The following is an 18,242-nucleotide window of genomic DNA, read 5'->3' as shown; positions in this document are numbered from 1 at the left end:
ACCTCTGAGATATACCCCACATTTTTCTTTTTTTTAATTTTTATTTTGAAACAGGGTCTCTCTAGATTGATGAGAATCTCATTATTTGCTGAACCTGCAATTCTCCTGTCTTAGCCTCCTAAGTAGGAGATTATAAGAGTGTGCCATGACACCAACTTGAGTACCTTTTTTTTTTATTTTTCCAGTCTGGGGATGGAACCCAGGGGCATTCTACCTCTGAGCTACACCCCCAGTCCTATTTTTTTATTCCTTATTTTGAAACAGGGTCTCTCCGAGTTGCAAGGGGCCTCACTAAGTAGCTGAGGCTGCCCGTGAACCACAATCCTCCAGTCTCAGCCTCCCTAATACTGGGATTACAACCATGCGCCACCACGCCCAGCTTGAGTACCTTTTGTGTGTGTGTGTGTGTGTGTGGTACTGGGGATGGAACCCAGGGGCTCTTCTACCTCCGGGCTATACTCCCAGACCTTATATTTTATTTGGGAACAGAGTCTCGCTAAGTTGCTGAGAGCCTCACTAAGTAGCTGAGACTGGCTTCGAACCTGTGCGATCCTCCTGTCTCAGCCTCCCAAGCACGGCTTTACAAGCCTGTGCCACTACGCCCGGCGTTGAGCACCTATTTTTAATTCTTCTAAATATATATGTAGAAATGGAATTGTGGGGCCATATGATAATGACATATGTTAACTTTTTGAAGAATTCCTATCTCCTTTTGAAACTCTTCCTTAAGACTATAATCTTATACCTAATATTAGATATAGTGAGTTTCTCAGCCTCAGCACTATTGACATTTGGAGTCAGAAAATTCTTTTGTTGTAGGAGGCTGATATAAGTATTGCAGGAATTTTAGCAGCAATTCTGGTCTCTAGCCCGTAGATACAAATAGCATCCTCCAAGCTGAACAACCAGTGATATCAGAGGACACTGCCAACTGTCCCCTGGGAGCCAAACTCCGCCCCTTCTTCTCTCTGAACACCACTTTTTTTTTGTTGTTGTTGTTGTTCTGTTTTGTTTTGTGTGGCACTGGGGATGGAACCCAGGGGCCTCCTCCCTCCAAGCTACACCTGTAGCCCTGATTTTTATTCTTTATTTTGAAACAGGGTCTCACTGAGTTGCAGAGGGCCTCACTAAGTAGCTGAGGCTGTCCGCGACCGCGATCCTCCTGTCTCAGCCTCCCGAATGCTGGGATTACAAACGTGTGCCACCACGCCCAGCGACCACTGTTTTAATGGAGTCTCTGTCAACTTGAAGCAAATGTGGTTGTCATGAAGAAAGAACACTAAAAGTTAGAGGCTTTCAAGAAATGGATATTCCTTAGAAGTTTGTATACAGGAATTAGTGTTTGTTTTCTTTTATAGATGTAAAGAGTTTGCAGATTTACAAATATGTGACAACCAGATAAATCTTGTCATTAAATATTCGTGTACCTTTCAAATGTAAGTTTAATATAAACCCAGCTCATTCACAGAACTCCAAGAAATATATCTACCCTTGCCCCAGCCCAGGACACATCACATACTAAATAACTCTTATAATAGCACACTGCAATGTATAATTTTTAAGATGATGACGAGAAGCAATATTTTCAAGGTTCTTTTGATATGGTAATATTTATTTTTTCAAATAAAAGCTCAGGAAGGCCCAGGAGGAATTTTCTATTTGGTTCATCCAAATAATAGAAAGATGCACGCTAGTTTCATTATTGGGATACATTGAGCCAAGATGAATCTTTTGCACTTGTTATTACAGATCTTTATAGATCTTAGTGACCCTTCCTCCTCTTCCTCCTCCTCCTCCTCCTCCTCCTCCTCCTCCTCCTCCTCCTCCTCCTCCTCCTCCTCCTCCTCCTCCTTCTCTCTCTCTTCTTCTTCTTCTTCTTCTTCTTCTTCTTCTTCTTCTTCTTTGGTGGCAAACCTGCAAGTCCTCCTGTCTCAGCTTCCCAAATACTGAGATTAAAGGCATGCGCCATCAGGCCTGGCTTAGTGAGTTCTTTATAGAAGGGAAACTACGAGTCCATGCCTTTGTCATCAAAAGATGCTAAGAGTAGACCTGTTTGGGAAATGGACCAACCGGCCTTAGGCACAGACCGCACTAGTGTAGAGTTCACAGCAGTTAGCAAGAGCCATGGCACTGAACTCCTTGTCTGCCCAGGGACTGGAAAAAGAAGGTTGGTTGGTGCCGTTCAGAGAAGTACTGAAATGAAAAGCCAGAGAGACAGGCAACAAACACATCAGTCAGTTTCACCAAGTAGCCAAAAGCGAAAGCACACACCCCTAAATGCATCTATCTGCCATGACTCAATGAATTGGATCCAGCTAAGTTTATTTTCTCATTCGTACTAGAGATAATACCAGCAAGGAACCCTACAGGATGTCTCTGTTCCTGGGCCCGATTCCTAAGCATACATAGTCTATCTAGAAATTTCCTTTCTAAATATCTGAAGCAACATCCATGCCTAGAAATGATCTAGAGTTAAATTCATTCTAAAAAGTAAGGCAGTATCTTAATGGCCTTTTGTTGTTGTTTTCGGTACTGGAAATTGAACCCAGAGGCATTCTACGTCTGAGCTATGCCCTCAGCCCCGTTTTTTATTCTTTATTTGGAAACAGGGTTTCACTAAGTTGCAGAGGGCCTCACTAAGTAGCTGAGGCTGCGAACTGTGATCCTCCTGTCTCGGCCTCCCAAATTCTGGGATTACAAGCGTGCGCCACCACACCTGGCCTTAATGGCCAGTTTTTAATTGGACAAGAACATTATGTCTTTTGGATTCTAGCTACCAACGACCCTCCATATGTGAATAGGAAACCCAGTGACTTAGGAATCAAAGCTGTGCCAGACCAGCGACCTGTCCAGCTTGTAACTCATCACTGGTAGTCAGCAGGAGGATTCTTTTTGGAGGATGCTGGTCGTGTTCTCCGGTGATAACCTCAAAACACAGGCAGGATAACATTCGTTAACTTGGCCTAATCACTCATGCAGCAGCTGGCGCCCAGACATAGGCCCGTATAGTAAACCGATCACTTAATGATAACTTCCAACACTACCTCCAGTTCCGTTTATTCTCCTGAACCTCAGGCCCCAGCTGGCTTGTGAGTAGCTTTACATGGTGGCCCCACAGGTACCTTCAAGTTAATATCTCCAAAGCCAGATCTCTCCCATAAACACTCCCATTCGGGAACTAGTCCTTTTTCTCCCAGTCAATGAATGGCACTCCTTGGGCCCACTTGTCCAAGCGGGAAGAAAGACAGCCTTTCCTCTTCCCCATCCCAGTCCCTTCCTCCCGACTAGCGGGTGGTCAACCCTATTGATTCTACTTGGTCTAGGCATTTCCATCCTTAGGACCACTTAGTATCAGTTCTCCATCTCTCACTAGGACTATTATACCAGTGTGTTTACTGGTCTCCCTGATACCCACATGGCTGCCAGAAAGATCTTTTAAAAAGGCATTGCTGATTATGTCAGTGTTCCGAATTCTTCAGGTCAAATCTAAATTCCTTAGCCCTTCATTTAAGACCTTCCATGATCTTTGAGCCTTATCTCCCAAGCCTCTTGTCATTCATCACCAGCATCATTACCAACATACACACTTTTTGCTTTGAGAGTACCAAACATTTTAGTCCTTAAAATTCTTCCTTTTATGTGTCTCAAAACTTATTCTTTGGCCAGGCATGGTGGTGCACGTTTGTAATCCCAGCGTCTGGGAGGCTGAGACAGGAGGATCACGTTTCGTGGACAGCCTCAGCTACTTAGTGAGGCCCTTTGCAACTCAGTGAGACCCTGTTTCAAAATAAAGAATAAAAAATAGTGCTAGGAGTGTAGCTCAGAGGTAGAATGCCCCTGGGTTTCATCCTCAGTTCTGCAAAAACAAACAAACAAACAAACCTTATTCTTTTAGCTTATTGACATATGATTGCTTCTTCCCTAGAATTTGGTATATACCTTCATTTTATATTTGGAAGGCACCATGTTTTTGGCTTTGTTTTGTTTGGGGGTACCAGGAGTCAAACCCAGGGGCACTCTACCGCTAAGCTACATACACCCGCAGCACCCCTCCCCCTTTTCACTTTGCATCAGAGTCTTGCTAAGGTTGTGAAGCTGACCTTGGGTTTGCCATCCTCCTACCACTGCCTCCCAAGTACTGGGATCACGGGTGTGCAACACCACACGGGGCTGCATCATACTTTTATAAAATCAACTTTGTCCCTTCTTGCTTTTCTCGTTTCTGTCTAAAGAAGCCCATGATTTTTAGCCACTGAGGGCCATGGCTGCATCTTTGCCTACAACCTATCTATAATCTAATCACAATCAGTACCGTTGAGTTGTTACCAGAGCAACCACCTGTCTTTGCCTCTTCTCTGCCCCTCTGCTCCTCAGTGCCCCATCAATACAGATAGACCCTCTCCCTTGGGCACAGTGGAATGCCAAAGATGTACCATGGCTTCTCTCGGGCACTTAATTCAGCCTCCACAGACGACCCCCAAGACCATCTTTCTCCCACCCCCAGAAGAGTTCTTCATGGAGGAGGGTATGTAAGAGGAGGAAGCCAGGGTCCTGGAGCTCACTCACCTCTGATAGAGCTCTCTGCAGCACACGTAGGCCTCGTAGGTTCTGTTGGTGACATTTGTGCTTAGGAAGGAGACACAGTCTGTTTCCGCTCCCCTGGGGACATAGAGGATTCCTAGATAAGGAAGACAGAGATGCTAAGGGAAAGATTTGGCACCTGTTCACAAGGCTAATCGCTCTTTGGTTGTGAACTGGAAGCCCTGTGCTTTAGGTGCCTTCCCCGGGTATTTGTGGGCTGGGTAGTTCAATCAATATTCTGAGAGATGCTGTCATGATCCAGGTAAGTAACTTCTGCCAAGAGACCAAGGCACCTACCTGCCACACAGGCGCTGATGAGGGACACACAGGCCCCTGTGAAGAGGGCCCTGATCACTACCTTGGACAAGTCACTCTTCCGGTGGGGTACCATTGATGCTGCAGACAAGACAAAGTAATTTGGTCTCTTCCCCACCCACCAGTTCGGTGTATAACAGGAACTCCCATGGAGAAGGCAGAGGAAACGATGCAGGATGGCAGAGGAATAGCATCCTTAGCGCCAACCCAGGCTGGCCCTAAGAAGTGTGTCCGTACCTAGTCCTGAGAGATCCCTAACGCACTTTCCCTGGTCAAGGACTGTGCATCCAGCCCCTGTTTCAGTGGCTCTGTGAACACACCTGAGATGAACCTGGATTAAGCAAGGGCTGGGGTTGCTCCAGACAGGTGCAAATGCCTGATGTGCACCAGTCAACATCTGCACTCTTAAGCCTGCACCAGAATTAGATGGACCGTTTTGAGCCAGAGGACTAAGGAGGGTGAGGATCGCCTAAGCCTTAGCCGCACAATGCACGTCCCACCACAGATGGATGGCCTTCTCATAACCAAAACATAACAGAGGGACAAGATGAACTGGGAAAAAATTATTTCATCTTCAGATCGTTCAACCAGCTACCAAATAAATTTAATGATTCTACCCCAGAATATTATGATCATTAAAAAGTGGAGCACTAGCGGGGTGTGGTGCACGCTTGTAACCCCAGTCCTTGTGAGGCTGAGGCAGGAGGGTCGCAAGTTTTCAGCCAGCTTCAGCAACTTAGGGAGGCCCTCTGCAACTTAGTGAGACTGTTTCATAAAAAGTAATAAATGAATAAATAAATAAATAAATAAATAAATAAATAAAAACAATATAAAATAATAATAAATAATAATAAAATTAATAAAAATAATACATAATAAATAAATAATAAAACAGGGCTGGGAGTATAGCTCAGAGGTAGAATGACTCTGGATTCAATCTCCAGTACCACAGGCACTAACCTGTATTTCTTCTTATACCCCATTTTTTCAAAGATCCTTTTCTAATTTGGTGTTTCCAAACTCAGGCTCAGCTAGTCATTTCTCTTCTCTGCATTCTAGAACCATCCTGCCTTCTTCAAGCACCACCCTCGTTCAACAATAGCTCCAGCATTCTAGGTATACCTGTGTCTTGCTCCAAAGACTCATTCCTCCCCCACGTGGTGGCTTATAGTCTGAAGCCAGCACTCTACACCACTCGTCTAATCTGCCCCATGAGTCCAGTGCTTCCATTTCTCTTGTTGACTCTATGTGCAAATTCTGCTCCTGTGAAGACACCTAGCAAGGAGACTAATTCAGAAAGTACTTTCACTATTGAACAAAAACAAAATACCTTAATTTATATATGTATCGTGTCAATTTATTTATTCATTTATTTATTTATTTATTTATTGGTGGTACTGGGGTTCCTGGAAGCCCTTCTACCTCCAGACTCTACTCCCAGACCTATTTTATATTTTTATTTGGAAACAGGGTCTCTTAAGCCAGCGAGGCTGGCTTTGAACCTGCGCGATCCTCCTGTCTCAGCCTCCCAAGCACAGGGATTACAAGCGTGCGCCACCACGCCCGGCATACCATGTCAGTTTAATTGCAAAATAGAAATATAATATTTCCTCCCTCATGGGGAATTTAAAAATAAAATTGAAACCTGGGCGTGGTGGCGCACGCTTGTAATCCCAGCATTTGGGAGGCTGAGACAGGAGGATCATGGTTCATGGACAGCCTCAGCTACTTAGTGAGGCACCTTGCAACTCAGCGAGACCCTGTTTCAAAAATAAAGAGTAAAAACTTAGGGCTGGGGGTGTCACTCAGAGGTAGAATGCACCTGGGTTCCATCCTCAAAAATAATAATAAACACCGCAAAGATGAATAAATAAACAAATAAATTTTGGGGGGGTCTGAGGATGGAACCCAGGGGCATTCGACTTCTGAGCTCCACCCGCGGCCCTATTTTTTTATTCTTTTTTTTTTTTTTTTTTTTTGGTGGTACTGGGGTTCCTGGAAACCCTTCTACCTCCAGCCTACACTCCCAGACCTATTTTATATTTTTTTATTTGGAAACAGGGTCTCTTAAACCAGCGCAGCTGGCTACCAACCTGCACGATCCTCCTGTCTCCGCCTCCCAGGCGCAGGGATTACAAGTGTGCACCACCACGCCCAGCATAAATAAATAATTTTTAAAAACAGTTCTGGGGGTGTAGCTCGGAGGTAGAATGTCCCTGGGTTTCACCCCCAAATAAATAAATTAATTTAATTTAATTAGTTTGGGGGGGCCTTGATACAAAGGGAAAAGAAAGCACAATCGAAGTGAAGATTGTAGGGAACTCCACGCAGAGCCAAGAAGCGCAATGTCACCAGCTTCCAGCCAACGGCGACCTAAGGGGCCCATTTCACATCTGCTCCCCTATCCGGCCTCAACGCGTACCGAGCACGGCCCACTTCAGAAGCCGGGATCGGGCTGCCCTAGTGGGGATCTGGGGAACATAGACAACTCACTCAGTCCCCCCAGTGTAATGCCTATGGAACTGAGATTGGCGAATCCACAGAGTGAGTACGTGGTAATGATTTCCGCTCTCACCTAGGAGAAAGCAGAAGCAAGAAAGTAGATGAATTCAGCCCCACGGGCGCAGGCTGCTAACCATTCCAGAGGCTCCTCACACTGTCCTCATGAACGTACAGAGGAGGCTCGGGAAGGGCCTGTTCCCTTTGCGGATGCGAAGGCGGCACACGCCCATAATCAATCCCAGCTACTCCCAAATCTGAGGCAGGAGGATTTGCAAGTCTGAGGCTAGCCTGAGCAACGTGGCAAGACCCCATTTCAAAATAAGAAAGCCTGCGAATGTGGCCGAGTGATAGAGCCCACCTGGGGCTGATTCCTTATAACACACACACACACACACACACACACACACACACACACACACACACACAGAGTGAGGTAGTGATGGGAATGATTATACAGAAACCATCAAAAGCCTCTTTGCCTAACATTGTACTTGTTAGAGCCTATAAAGACAGCCTTGGAACCCAGGGTGGTAGCACACACTTGTAATCCCAGTACTTGGGAGGCTGAGACAGGAGAATCATGGGTTCGAGGACAGCCTCGGCTACTTAGTGAGGCCCTCTGCAACTTAGTGAAAATTTGTTTCAAAATAAAGAATAAAAAACAGGGCTGGGGGAGGGAGTAGCTTGGAGGTAGGATGCCCCTAGATTCCATCCCCTGTACCACAAATAAATATATAAAATAAAGAATAAAAAATAGGGCTGGAGGTGTAGCTTGGAGGTAGAATGCTCTTGGGTTCCATCCCCAGTACCAAAAAAAGGGGGGGGGCCTAGGAATGAGGGTGATTGAAAGGAAAGAGCCATAGATACGAAGGGAAATCAATTCATTGGAATTTAAACTTATAAATGAGGCCAGCCTAGTGAATTTGGTGAGACTGTCTCAAAACAAAAGAAAAAGGCCTGGGTATGTAGAGTGTGAGGCCCTGGGTTCAATCCCAAGTACAGAAAAATAAAATTTAAAAAGTATCTTCCCTGGATTATTCCCACTTGTAAAGACCCATCACTTACACTGTAGAGAGAAGTTGGGTCAGTTAGAGGAGGGAACAGAACGTGGCCCTCAGAATAAGTAGCAGGTGCTGGATTCGAGGCAGCTAAGCACGGGTACACTTGCTTTATTTATTTTTATTTTTTTTGGTACTGGCGATGGAACCCAGGGGTATTCTACCTCCGAGCTACACCCCCAGCCCTATTTTTTCTTTTTGAAACAGGGTCTCACTGAGTTGCAGAGGGCCTCACTAAGTAGCTGAGGCTGTCTGCGAACCTCAATCCTCCTGTCTCAGCCTCCCGAGTGCTGGGATTTCAAGCGTGCCCACAACGCCCAACTGCGCTTGCTTTATTGGTTAGGCCTGTGATGCTGGAAAGCACCAGGCGGTCTCCAGCCAACTTCCAGGTACCACTTTCCGTCTCCCCTCAGACATCCATGGTGAAGCCTCGCCCTGGGCCCACTCTGTGGGATGCTCACTTACAGAAATCCACTGTTTCTGGCCCTCGATCCACTCCTCCACTCCAGAGAGACGTGTGTTCTTGTACTGAGACAGCTGCTGATAGGCCACAAACTCGTTGGTGAAGAACTTGATTCCCACTATCTCGGCCACTATTGGGCAGTCGGCCCACTCCACGCCCATCATGAACACCATGGGCCTTAGGACGTAAGAGCAGATGGCCTGGATAAAAGAGAGACGCCCCAGGAGAAGGACGAACAGGTAACACAGGTCGGGTGCCTTGCAAGGGCCTTCGCGGGAGTCTCAGCCCAGCTCCTTTCTGCCGGCCATGCTTCCTCTTGGCTAACTATGGCCCGGATGATGTGCCAATTTAACCAGAGGGCAGCCCCACAAGCCTCATCCTTTACCTGGAAAGTGAGCCCGGGGATGTCCACCAATTCCCCCAGCCACGAGAGGGTGGCGTTGATGAATGCCAGCACGCTCAAAAAGGCAATCAGGTTGGCCGCGACGTTAGCCACAAGGACCACGGCGTCGGCGGCTCCGTTGCTGGCGGCTTCCAGGATGCTCCTCTCCTTCCTGCGCTTATTGGACATACGGAAAGAATGCGGTGTCTAAAGTAGTCTGAGCCCCTCAAAGAAGACACACCGCTCTGTCTCCCGGGTGCAGGAGGTTAATCAGGCCAGGGTGAGAGGTGACGGGTCCCTTGGTGACCACTAGTGCAAATTACTCGGAAGCAGCATCGGACAGAACTGACAAGAGGGTGCCGGTCCACCGATGCCAGAGAGAAAATCAGCGCCATTAGCTGGAGGCAGAGAATATGGAGTGACATCTTTTCCCTCTGGGAGCCTCAAAGTCTCTGCTATCACAGGTTTCCTTGGACTCACCCACGAGACAGTCTCACGCCCTCCTCAGTGTGGCACTTCGACTCTTCCACTTCTGGATACACCAGCTTGGACAAGGCCAGAGCACAGGGCGCGGCCATCACCGAGGCAGAGATCAAGGAAGACGCATCGATCTGCAAGGCCAGAGCTGGGATCGGGTGTCTGCGGAACCCAGCCCCGGCTCCCCGGAAGGCCACGCCAACGGTGCCTACCCCAAAAGATATGAAGGCTCCCAACACTGAGCCCGAAATGGTGGCGAAGCCGCCGGTCATCACCGTGTGGATTTCCGAGAGGGTCATGTCTCCGAGGTACGGGCGGATGAGCAGAGGCGCCTCTGTCTACACACAAGCAGAAGACATGCTAAGAGGGTGTAGACTTGAGTGCACATCAGATGCTTACAAAGTATTCATTAAGTGAATTGCAAGTAAATGATCTACACCTACTTTTAGCGAAAGAATGAAAAGAAGTAATGTAGCCAGGCATAGTTGCCCAGGCCTGGAATCCCAGTACCTGGGAGGCTGAGACAGGAGGCTCACGGGTTCAAAGCCAGCCTCAGCAACTGAGTGAGGCCCTCAACAACCTAGTGAGACTCTGTTTCCAGATAAAAAATAAAATAGGGCTGGGGGTATAACTCAGACATGAAATGCCCCTGGGGTCAGTCCTCAGCACCACACACAAATATGAAAATGTTATGGAATGATGAGGACCCAACTATGGAAACTGTGTCTAGCAACCACCTGAGATCACGTCATTTATCCCTTAATGAGTTCTGACTCTGTGCCTACTACTGGACTCGATACTAGTGATATTAATACAAATCTGGCAAGATTCCTACTTCTAGGAGCTTGTGGTCTAGCAAAGAAAGTGAAGCTGATTTTATATCATTTCAGCAAAATGCAGATGGCTACGGTGGAAGTATCCAGAAGTATATCAGAAGCAGGTAATCATCCTAGGACCTCAGGAAAGAAAAGCTTCACTACTGACTCCTTGTCAATTTGTCAATTTGATATTGAGCTGTGTGACGGGCCCCGCCCATCAGCCAGTAAGTCCGAGAGCTAAGATGGCGCTGAGCGGAAATCTTCCCCAGAGCACTTAGGTGGTAAACAGCTTTCAGGAAGTGACGACAAGAGCATGAGATACACGGGAACACCGCATGCCATAGGGCAACAGCCAATGGACTGGCTGTTGCCATGAGTTGTGCACGTGAACAGTCTGCTGATTGGCTGTTGGGCTCTATATAAGGGGAAGATTTCTGGGGGGAAAAAAGAAGAGAGAAGAGAAGATTTACGGGAAGAAGATTTGCGGGAACTGTACAAGAACCTGGGGTAATAAAACTGCTTGAGGAAGATCGTGTAAGAGTCGTCACTGCGCGCGACAAGTGGTTGGCCCGTACGGGGACCTTCGCTTTGATCAGAACCTCGGCAGTCCAGGGCAGCCGGCTGGTAAGTACTCCTTGACTCCGAAAAGGGAGGAGGAGGCTCCGTTTACGGAGGGTTATTTTCCCCGATCAAAGGGGGCTCCATTAAGGAGGATATTTAGTAAATAAGGCTCGCGGATAAGCGAGGCTCGCGGAAAAGCGAGGAACAGCGCTGTATTTTCCCCGATCAAAGGGGGCTCCATTAAGGAGGATATTTTTTAGTGTAAGTAAGTTAGAGAATCGGGCTGGTCCTGATTCGACAAGATGGGAAATAGTCCATCTCACCCATTGCATAAAGCATTGAAAGCTTTGTTGAAAAGTAGAGGCCTAAAGCTTAGGGACAAGACAATACAAGATTTTCTCGAACAAATAGATAGGGTAGCGCCATGGTTTACAGTATCAGGGAATCTTTCTTTAGCAAGCTGGGATAAATTGGGAAGAGACGTAGAACGCGCCGAAGAACAAGGTATTGTCACAGGAGGGACTCGGCCGCTTTGTCGGCTGATTCGTGCCTGTTTGGAAGAAAGGCGCTTTAGAAAATTTGTGCAGGAGGGCCAGGCAGCTTTAGACGGTGTAAAAGAGGAACGTTCAACTTCCTCTAAAGTGGCCAGTGAGGAGGATTCAGAGTCAGAGGGGGAGGATGAATCTGAGGAGGAATTAGAGGCCATTTGTAAACAAGTGAAAGCTTTTGAACTGATTAAAGAGGAAATTTCGCCTCCTCCGTATAACCCTTCTGCGCCCAGAGCAGGAGAAGGTGTCTCTTTTAGTAGTCAGATGTGGAGAGATGCGGGAATTTTTTTAGCAAATCAAGCTTTCCCAGTTTTCCAGCTGCAGGAGGGGGGAAATCGTTATCATGAGCCTTTGGACTTTAAAATAGTTAAGCATCTCGCAGAGTCAGTTCGCACATATGGGTCGTCAGCTGCTTTCACTATAGCAATAATAGAGAGTTTACATCGCTATGCCATGACCCCAGGAGACTGGCAAAATTTGGTTAGGGCCACCTTAAATCCTGGCCAATATTTGGATTGGAAAGCTTATTATATAGAATATGCCACTGAACAAGCTGCACGTAATCGAGCAGCAGGAAATTCAGCCTGGGATATAGACATGCTGATGGGCCAAGGACGATTTGCTAATCAACAGCTTGGGTATCCACAACAGGTGTATGAACAAATCAACAGACTCGCTACCCAGGCCTGGAAGGCCCTCCCTAACAAAGGAGAGGTATCTGGTAACCTTACAAAGATTACTCAAGGATTGACTGAACCCTTTTCAGACTTCGTTGCCCGTCTAGCAGAGGCTGCGGGAAGAATTTTTGGGGATTCTGACGCGGCCATGCCGCTCATTAAACAATTGGTCTATGAGCAATGCACTAAAGAATGCAGACAGGCCATCACTCCTTACAAACATAAAGGCCTAGAGGTGTGGATGAAGGTGTGCAGGGAACTCGGAGGACCCTTAACCAATTCAGGACTTGCTGCAGCCATTATACAGGCCTCCGGACAACAAAGTAAGAATAGTACCAAAAATGGCAATTGTTTTTCCTGTGGAGCGACAGGACACTTAAAACGAGATTGTCCTAAGTGTAGGGCGTCCCAATCTTATCCTTCTCCTCCTGAGTATTGTCGTCGATGTAGAAAAGGAAGGCATCCTACTTTTGAGTGCCGTTCGGTTAAAGATATCGATGGCAACCCCTTGCCCTATACTGGAAAGCAATCATCAAATACTCAGACAAAAAACGGGAGGGCGGGCCCTCGTTCCCAGGGCCCACAAAAATATGGGAACCCTCAGGTGTATGGGGCCATGGAGACACAGCCACCTCAGTGGCCCAATTTACAGCCTCCGGAACAGTCCGGCGAGCCACTCCAGGTTCGGCAGGATTGGACCTCTGTGCCACCTCCAGGCTGGTATTAACGCCACAAATGGGGGTTCAAATTATTGAAACAGATTTTCAAGGTCCTCTGCCACCTAATTCTGTTGGCTTACTTTTTGGAAGGTCTTCCTCTACCATGAAAGGACTTGTAGTCCATCCGGGGGTTATAGATGAGGATTATACCGGTATTATCAAAGTGATGGTTTCAGCGCCCCGGGGTATCGTTGCCATTTCCCCTGGGGATAGAGTGGCACAGTTACTTTTGCTTCCCAGTCTACATGGTATGTTTCCTTCAGCAGAGGGACGACGCGGTATTGGTGGGTTCGGTTCTTCAGGAAATGAGTTAATATCTCTTGCCTTTGATATGGGAACTCGTCCCTTGATAACCTTGGACGTGGAAGGCAAGCAAATCCTAGGACTTTTAGATACTGGGGCAGATAAAAGTGTCATCGCCTGTAAAGATTGGTCATCTTCATGGCCCACTCAAAAGGCTACCGGAGAACTTAGAGGTTTGGGTTATGCTAAAACCCCTGACCTCAGTGCTAGGGCTTTACATTGGAAAGATCAGGAGGGACATAAGGGGCAGTTTGAACCCTATGTGCTGGAGCTGCCAGTTTCCCTCTGGGGAAGAGATTTATTAGTGGACATGGGATATTCCTTACAAAATACATCTTATTTCCCCCAAGCCCATAATATTCTCCTTCGCCAGGGCTACCACCCTTCCTACGGGCTGGGAAAACACCTCCAGGGACGTAAAAGCCCAATTCCTACTAAAGAAAAGAGTGGTCGCGAGGAACTGGGTTTTGTGCAGTAGCCACTGAGGAGGCAATTCCCATTACCTGGAAGACGGGAGATCCAGTATGGGTTCCTCAGTGGCCTCTCTCCCGTGAAAAGCTTGAAGTAACAAGGAAATTAGTACAAGAGCAATTACAGTTAGGCCATATCCGGCCATCCACCTCTCCTTGGAATACCCCGATTTTTGTGATAAAGAAAAAATCTGGAAAATGGAGGTTATTACACGACCTCCGAGCCATAAATAGCCAAATGCAGATTATGGGGCCAGTCCAACGAGGGCTTCCACTCCTCTCTGCTATTCCGAAGGAGTGGCCACTTATCAGCATAGATATAAAAGATTGTTTTTTCTCCATCCCTTTAAATCCTGCGGATACTCCTCGTTTTGCTTTTACTGTTCCCTCTATTAATCAAGAGGAAATTGACAGTAGATATGAATGGGTGGTCCTCCCACAAGGAATGGCCAATAGCCCTACCCTCTGTCAATTATATGTAAATAGTGCTCTTGAGCCCGTAAAAACCAAATTTCCAGAAATTCGGTGTATTCATTACATGGATGACATTTTGTTAACCACAAAAAATCCCTCCATACTTGAGGAGGCTTATTGTCACCTTGTAAAGATTTTGGAAACTCATCAATTATTCATCGCCTCAGAAAAGGTACAAAGAGGAGAAAATATACACTTTCTTGGCAACATTGTTCTCCCCCATGCAGTCCTGCCTCAAAAATTAATCATCCGCACTGATCAATTAAAAACCCTCAATGATTTCCAAAAACTGTTGGGAGACATTAATTGGGTTCGACCCTTTTTACAAATTCCTAACCATGCCTTGAAACCTTTATATAATCTGCTCGTAGGCAATCCTCAATTAGATTCTCCTCGCGTCCTTACCGATGAGGCCCGCCATGCGTTACAATTAGTAGAACAAGCACTTACGAAAGCGTCTCTCCGTCGAGTGACCCCTGGACAGCCATTATGGGCTTGTATCCTGGCCACTGAAAAACAGCCTACTAGTGTTCTTTGGCAACAAGGACCCCTTCTTTGGATTCACCCCAAAGTCTCCCCTCAAAAGGTAGTTGAATATTATCCCACCAGTGTAGCAAGCCTTGCCCTTAAAGCCATTCAGCAGTGCATCCAACACTTTGGCAGAACGCCCGATAAGCTGGTGGTACCGTACACTGCTCTGCAAGTACAAACGCTGGTAGCCACTATTGATGATTGGGCTATACTTATGTGCTCTTTCAGTGGTGAAATAGACAATCATCTTCCCAAAGATCCATTGTTACATTTTGTTCTGGAACATCCTCTCATTTTCCCATTGGTCACTAAAAACAAACCTGTAGCTAATGCAATTAACATTTTTACTGATGGATCCAAAACTGGTGTGGGGGCCTACCTAATAGAGGGAAGCGATCCTGTTATCATCCAATATTCACATACCTCTCCACAACTGGTTGAATTAAATATTGTTTTAGAAATTTTTAAGAGAGTTTCTTCTCCTTTCAATTTATTATCAGATTCACAATATGTGGTTAATCTGGTTAGATCGCTTGAATGCGCGGGTCAACTCTCTTTACATACTCCTATTCATTCTATGGCTAGCCAAATCCAGATTTATATACATTTAAGAAAGACACCATTCTTTATCCAGCACGTTAGGGCACATACTGGATTACCTGGCCCTATTACATATGGAAATGATCTAGTAGATAAACTCACCAAGATACATATGATTTTTTCTCTTACTCAAATGCAACAGGCACAGGCATTTCACCGTCAATATCATGTAAATTCTAAAACATTACAACAGCGATTTAAAATCCCTCGACATCAGGCTCGGGAAATTGTAAAAACCTGTAATGCCTGTGCCCCTTTTTTACACCCCTCACATGTGGGCATTTGCCCACGAGGCTTGCTCCCTCTACATCTCTGGCAAATGGATGTAACTCACATATCTGAATTTGGAAAATTGAAATATATCCATGTTTCCATAGATACTGTCTCTGGAATTATTCATGCATCTGCTCATGCCGGGGAAAAGGCACATGACGTCGTCAATCATTGCCTTGAGGCCTGGGCAGCATGGAATATGCCTAAAGAAATAAAAACTGATAATGGCCCGGCTTATACTTCCCAAAAATTCACATCTTTTTGTTCACAGATGGGAATAACTCTAAAGCATGGCCTTCCGTACAACCCTCAGGGACAGGGTATTGTGGAACGCGCCCATCGTACTCTTAAAGAATGCTTGATAAAACAAAAAGAGGGAATTGGAACCAATATGAAACCGAAGCAGCGCCTATCCTTAGCCCTTTTTACTTTGAATTTTTTGCAATTAGATGTCAATGGCAAGACTGCTGCCGATCGTCATTTTGCCCCCTCGGGTACGAGCCAGGGTTTCGTGCGTTGGAAGGATGCCCTCACAGGGCAATGGAGGGGACCTGACCCAGTGCTCACATGGGCCAGAGGCTCTGTTTGTGTGTTTCCACAGAACGGCGCCGATCCTGTCTGGGTTCCAGAGCGGCTGACTCGTCTGGTGAAACAAAAGGATGATGAGCCATCGACTGATTCTTTTGGGGACCATGATACTGTGGAATTCCAAGGATAGGAAGTGATCCACAATGGGGGCTTTTGACTGCTTTTTCTTTTCTATTGCCTTTGAGTCATTCTGCTCAAGTTCTTCCCCGCTTAATCCTTTTACCTTTTCCCCTTAAAATTGGCGCAGGAGCAAATTCTACTTTTGCAGGTTATAATTTTACTTATTAGAGCCTGACCATGGCCTTTCATTCTAACCTATTTGATCTGTGGCTTCTTTGTGGGATAAATGGCAGTTGCACGGATTTAGCTCCCCTTGTCATGATTAATGATAATGCGTTTATTGCCGCTAATCTTTCTTGCGAGCTTTCTGCATATCCTACAGATAACCGGTCATCGAAATTTGACAATTTGACAAGACGGTTGCGGTTGGAGATCATCAAAACCAATACTACTCAAGTTGACCCGGTGATGGCCCGCACCTTGATGTCCTGGATCCAACAAGCAGCTCGTCATTTAAAAGAGTGGGCTGGACTGGGTGCTCTTGGTCTTTGTCTGGTCTTACTGTGTATCTTATGTCTCTACTGTCTTAGAAAACTAATCCGTCAGCGCGCTACAGATCAAGTGCTCATAGCTCAGGCATTTGCAGCCATGGAGTTGGGACAATCCCCTCAAATATGGCTTGCGGCGATGGGAAAGTCTTAATGACAGGATGCCAGCTAGGACTGCACTCGGGACCCCGGGAGGGTGCATCCCGAGGAGGGCATGCTCAACTGCATACGGGTTGCCACTGATTCTTGTCCCGTCCCTGGCAAAAGGTGGTGGGCCTAGAAGCCCCTTCCAAACATACAGGGGTTGAGTCCTCTGTCCTCTCCTGTCTGAAAAAACAAAAAAGGGGGAACTGTGACGGGCCCCGCCCATCAGCCAGTAAGTCCGAGAGCTAAGATGGCGCTGAGCGGAAATCTTCCCCAGAGCACTTAGGTGGTAAACAGCTTTCAGGAAGTGACGACAAGAGCATGAGATACACGGGAACACCGCATGCCATAGGGCAACAGCCAATGGACTGGCTGTTGCCATGAGTTGTGCACGTGAACAGTCTGCTGATTGGCTGTTGGGCTCTATATAAGGGGAAGATTTCTGGGGGGAAAAAAGAAGAGAGAAGAGAAGATTTACGGGAAGAAGATTTGCGGGAACTGTACAAGAACCTGGGGTAATAAAACTGCTTGAGGAAGATCGTGTAAGAGTCGTCACTGCGCGCGACAGAGCTGATCAGGCAAAGGCATGTATTGCGCAATACTCCTCACAGACAAATGTACACGTTATAAATGCATCAGCAAGCATTATGGGATGGGCCTTGCTGTTAGCCTGAGCAGGCAAGCTATTCCCTCCTTAAAGACCTTGAAAACCAAGCATCCCAAGGAGAAACCAAATCATAGATCAACACCCTTCGCAGCCCTGAAGACAGATAGGGTTGGACCCTGACATTCCCCTAAATTCCTATAAAGGAAGTTGTATCCGTGGCTAATCGTGTCCAGGATTAAATGTGCCTGGGGAAGTATTATTAGGCAGTTAGAGTGACAGCGGTGAGCCTCTGAGAGTCCCTTTGTCAGGGATGGGCTGCCCACAGCCATCATTTACTTGACTTTTCATAAGGAAAGCATACTTTCATGAACCTGCTTTCTGCCAAGCTCTCGGCATTCCTGAAGAAAGAAGACCAGCTGGCCTCAGGGTGCTTACCATCCCCACAAAGATGTTTCCTGCTATAGACAGAGTCTCCGCGGCGGTGGTGCCCATGGTGATTTGCAAAAACCAGGAGATCTAAGAGCAAAAAGAAGCCAGGCGTGG

At 46.6% G+C, this 18,242-nt stretch overlaps 1 protein-coding gene across 1 annotated transcript; it reads right to left on the bottom strand.

Annotated features, from left to right (window-relative positions):
- Positions 1–2,075: 2,075 nt before the first annotated feature.
- Positions 2,076–18,206, bottom strand: LOC308279598 (sodium/nucleoside cotransporter 2-like; the record flags this gene model as incomplete). The annotated part of the gene is made up of 9 exons (XM_080720116.1): positions 2,076–2,193; positions 4,567–4,678; positions 4,879–4,977; positions 7,390–7,471; positions 8,922–9,119; positions 9,305–9,473; positions 9,782–9,912; positions 9,991–10,116; positions 18,135–18,206. Coding segments are annotated over 9 exons (1,107 nt in total), but the record flags the coding sequence as incomplete, so codon positions are not given.
- Between the last annotated feature and the right edge of the window lie 36 nt (positions 18,207–18,242).

This window comes from Muscardinus avellanarius (assembly GCF_963383645.1).
Source record: "Muscardinus avellanarius genome assembly, contig: SCAFFOLD_96, whole genome shotgun sequence".
NCBI lineage: Eukaryota > Metazoa > Chordata > Mammalia > Rodentia > Gliridae > Muscardinus > Muscardinus avellanarius.
The sequence above is the reverse complement of the archived record's forward strand: the minus strand, read 5'-3'. Positions and strand labels throughout refer to the sequence as shown.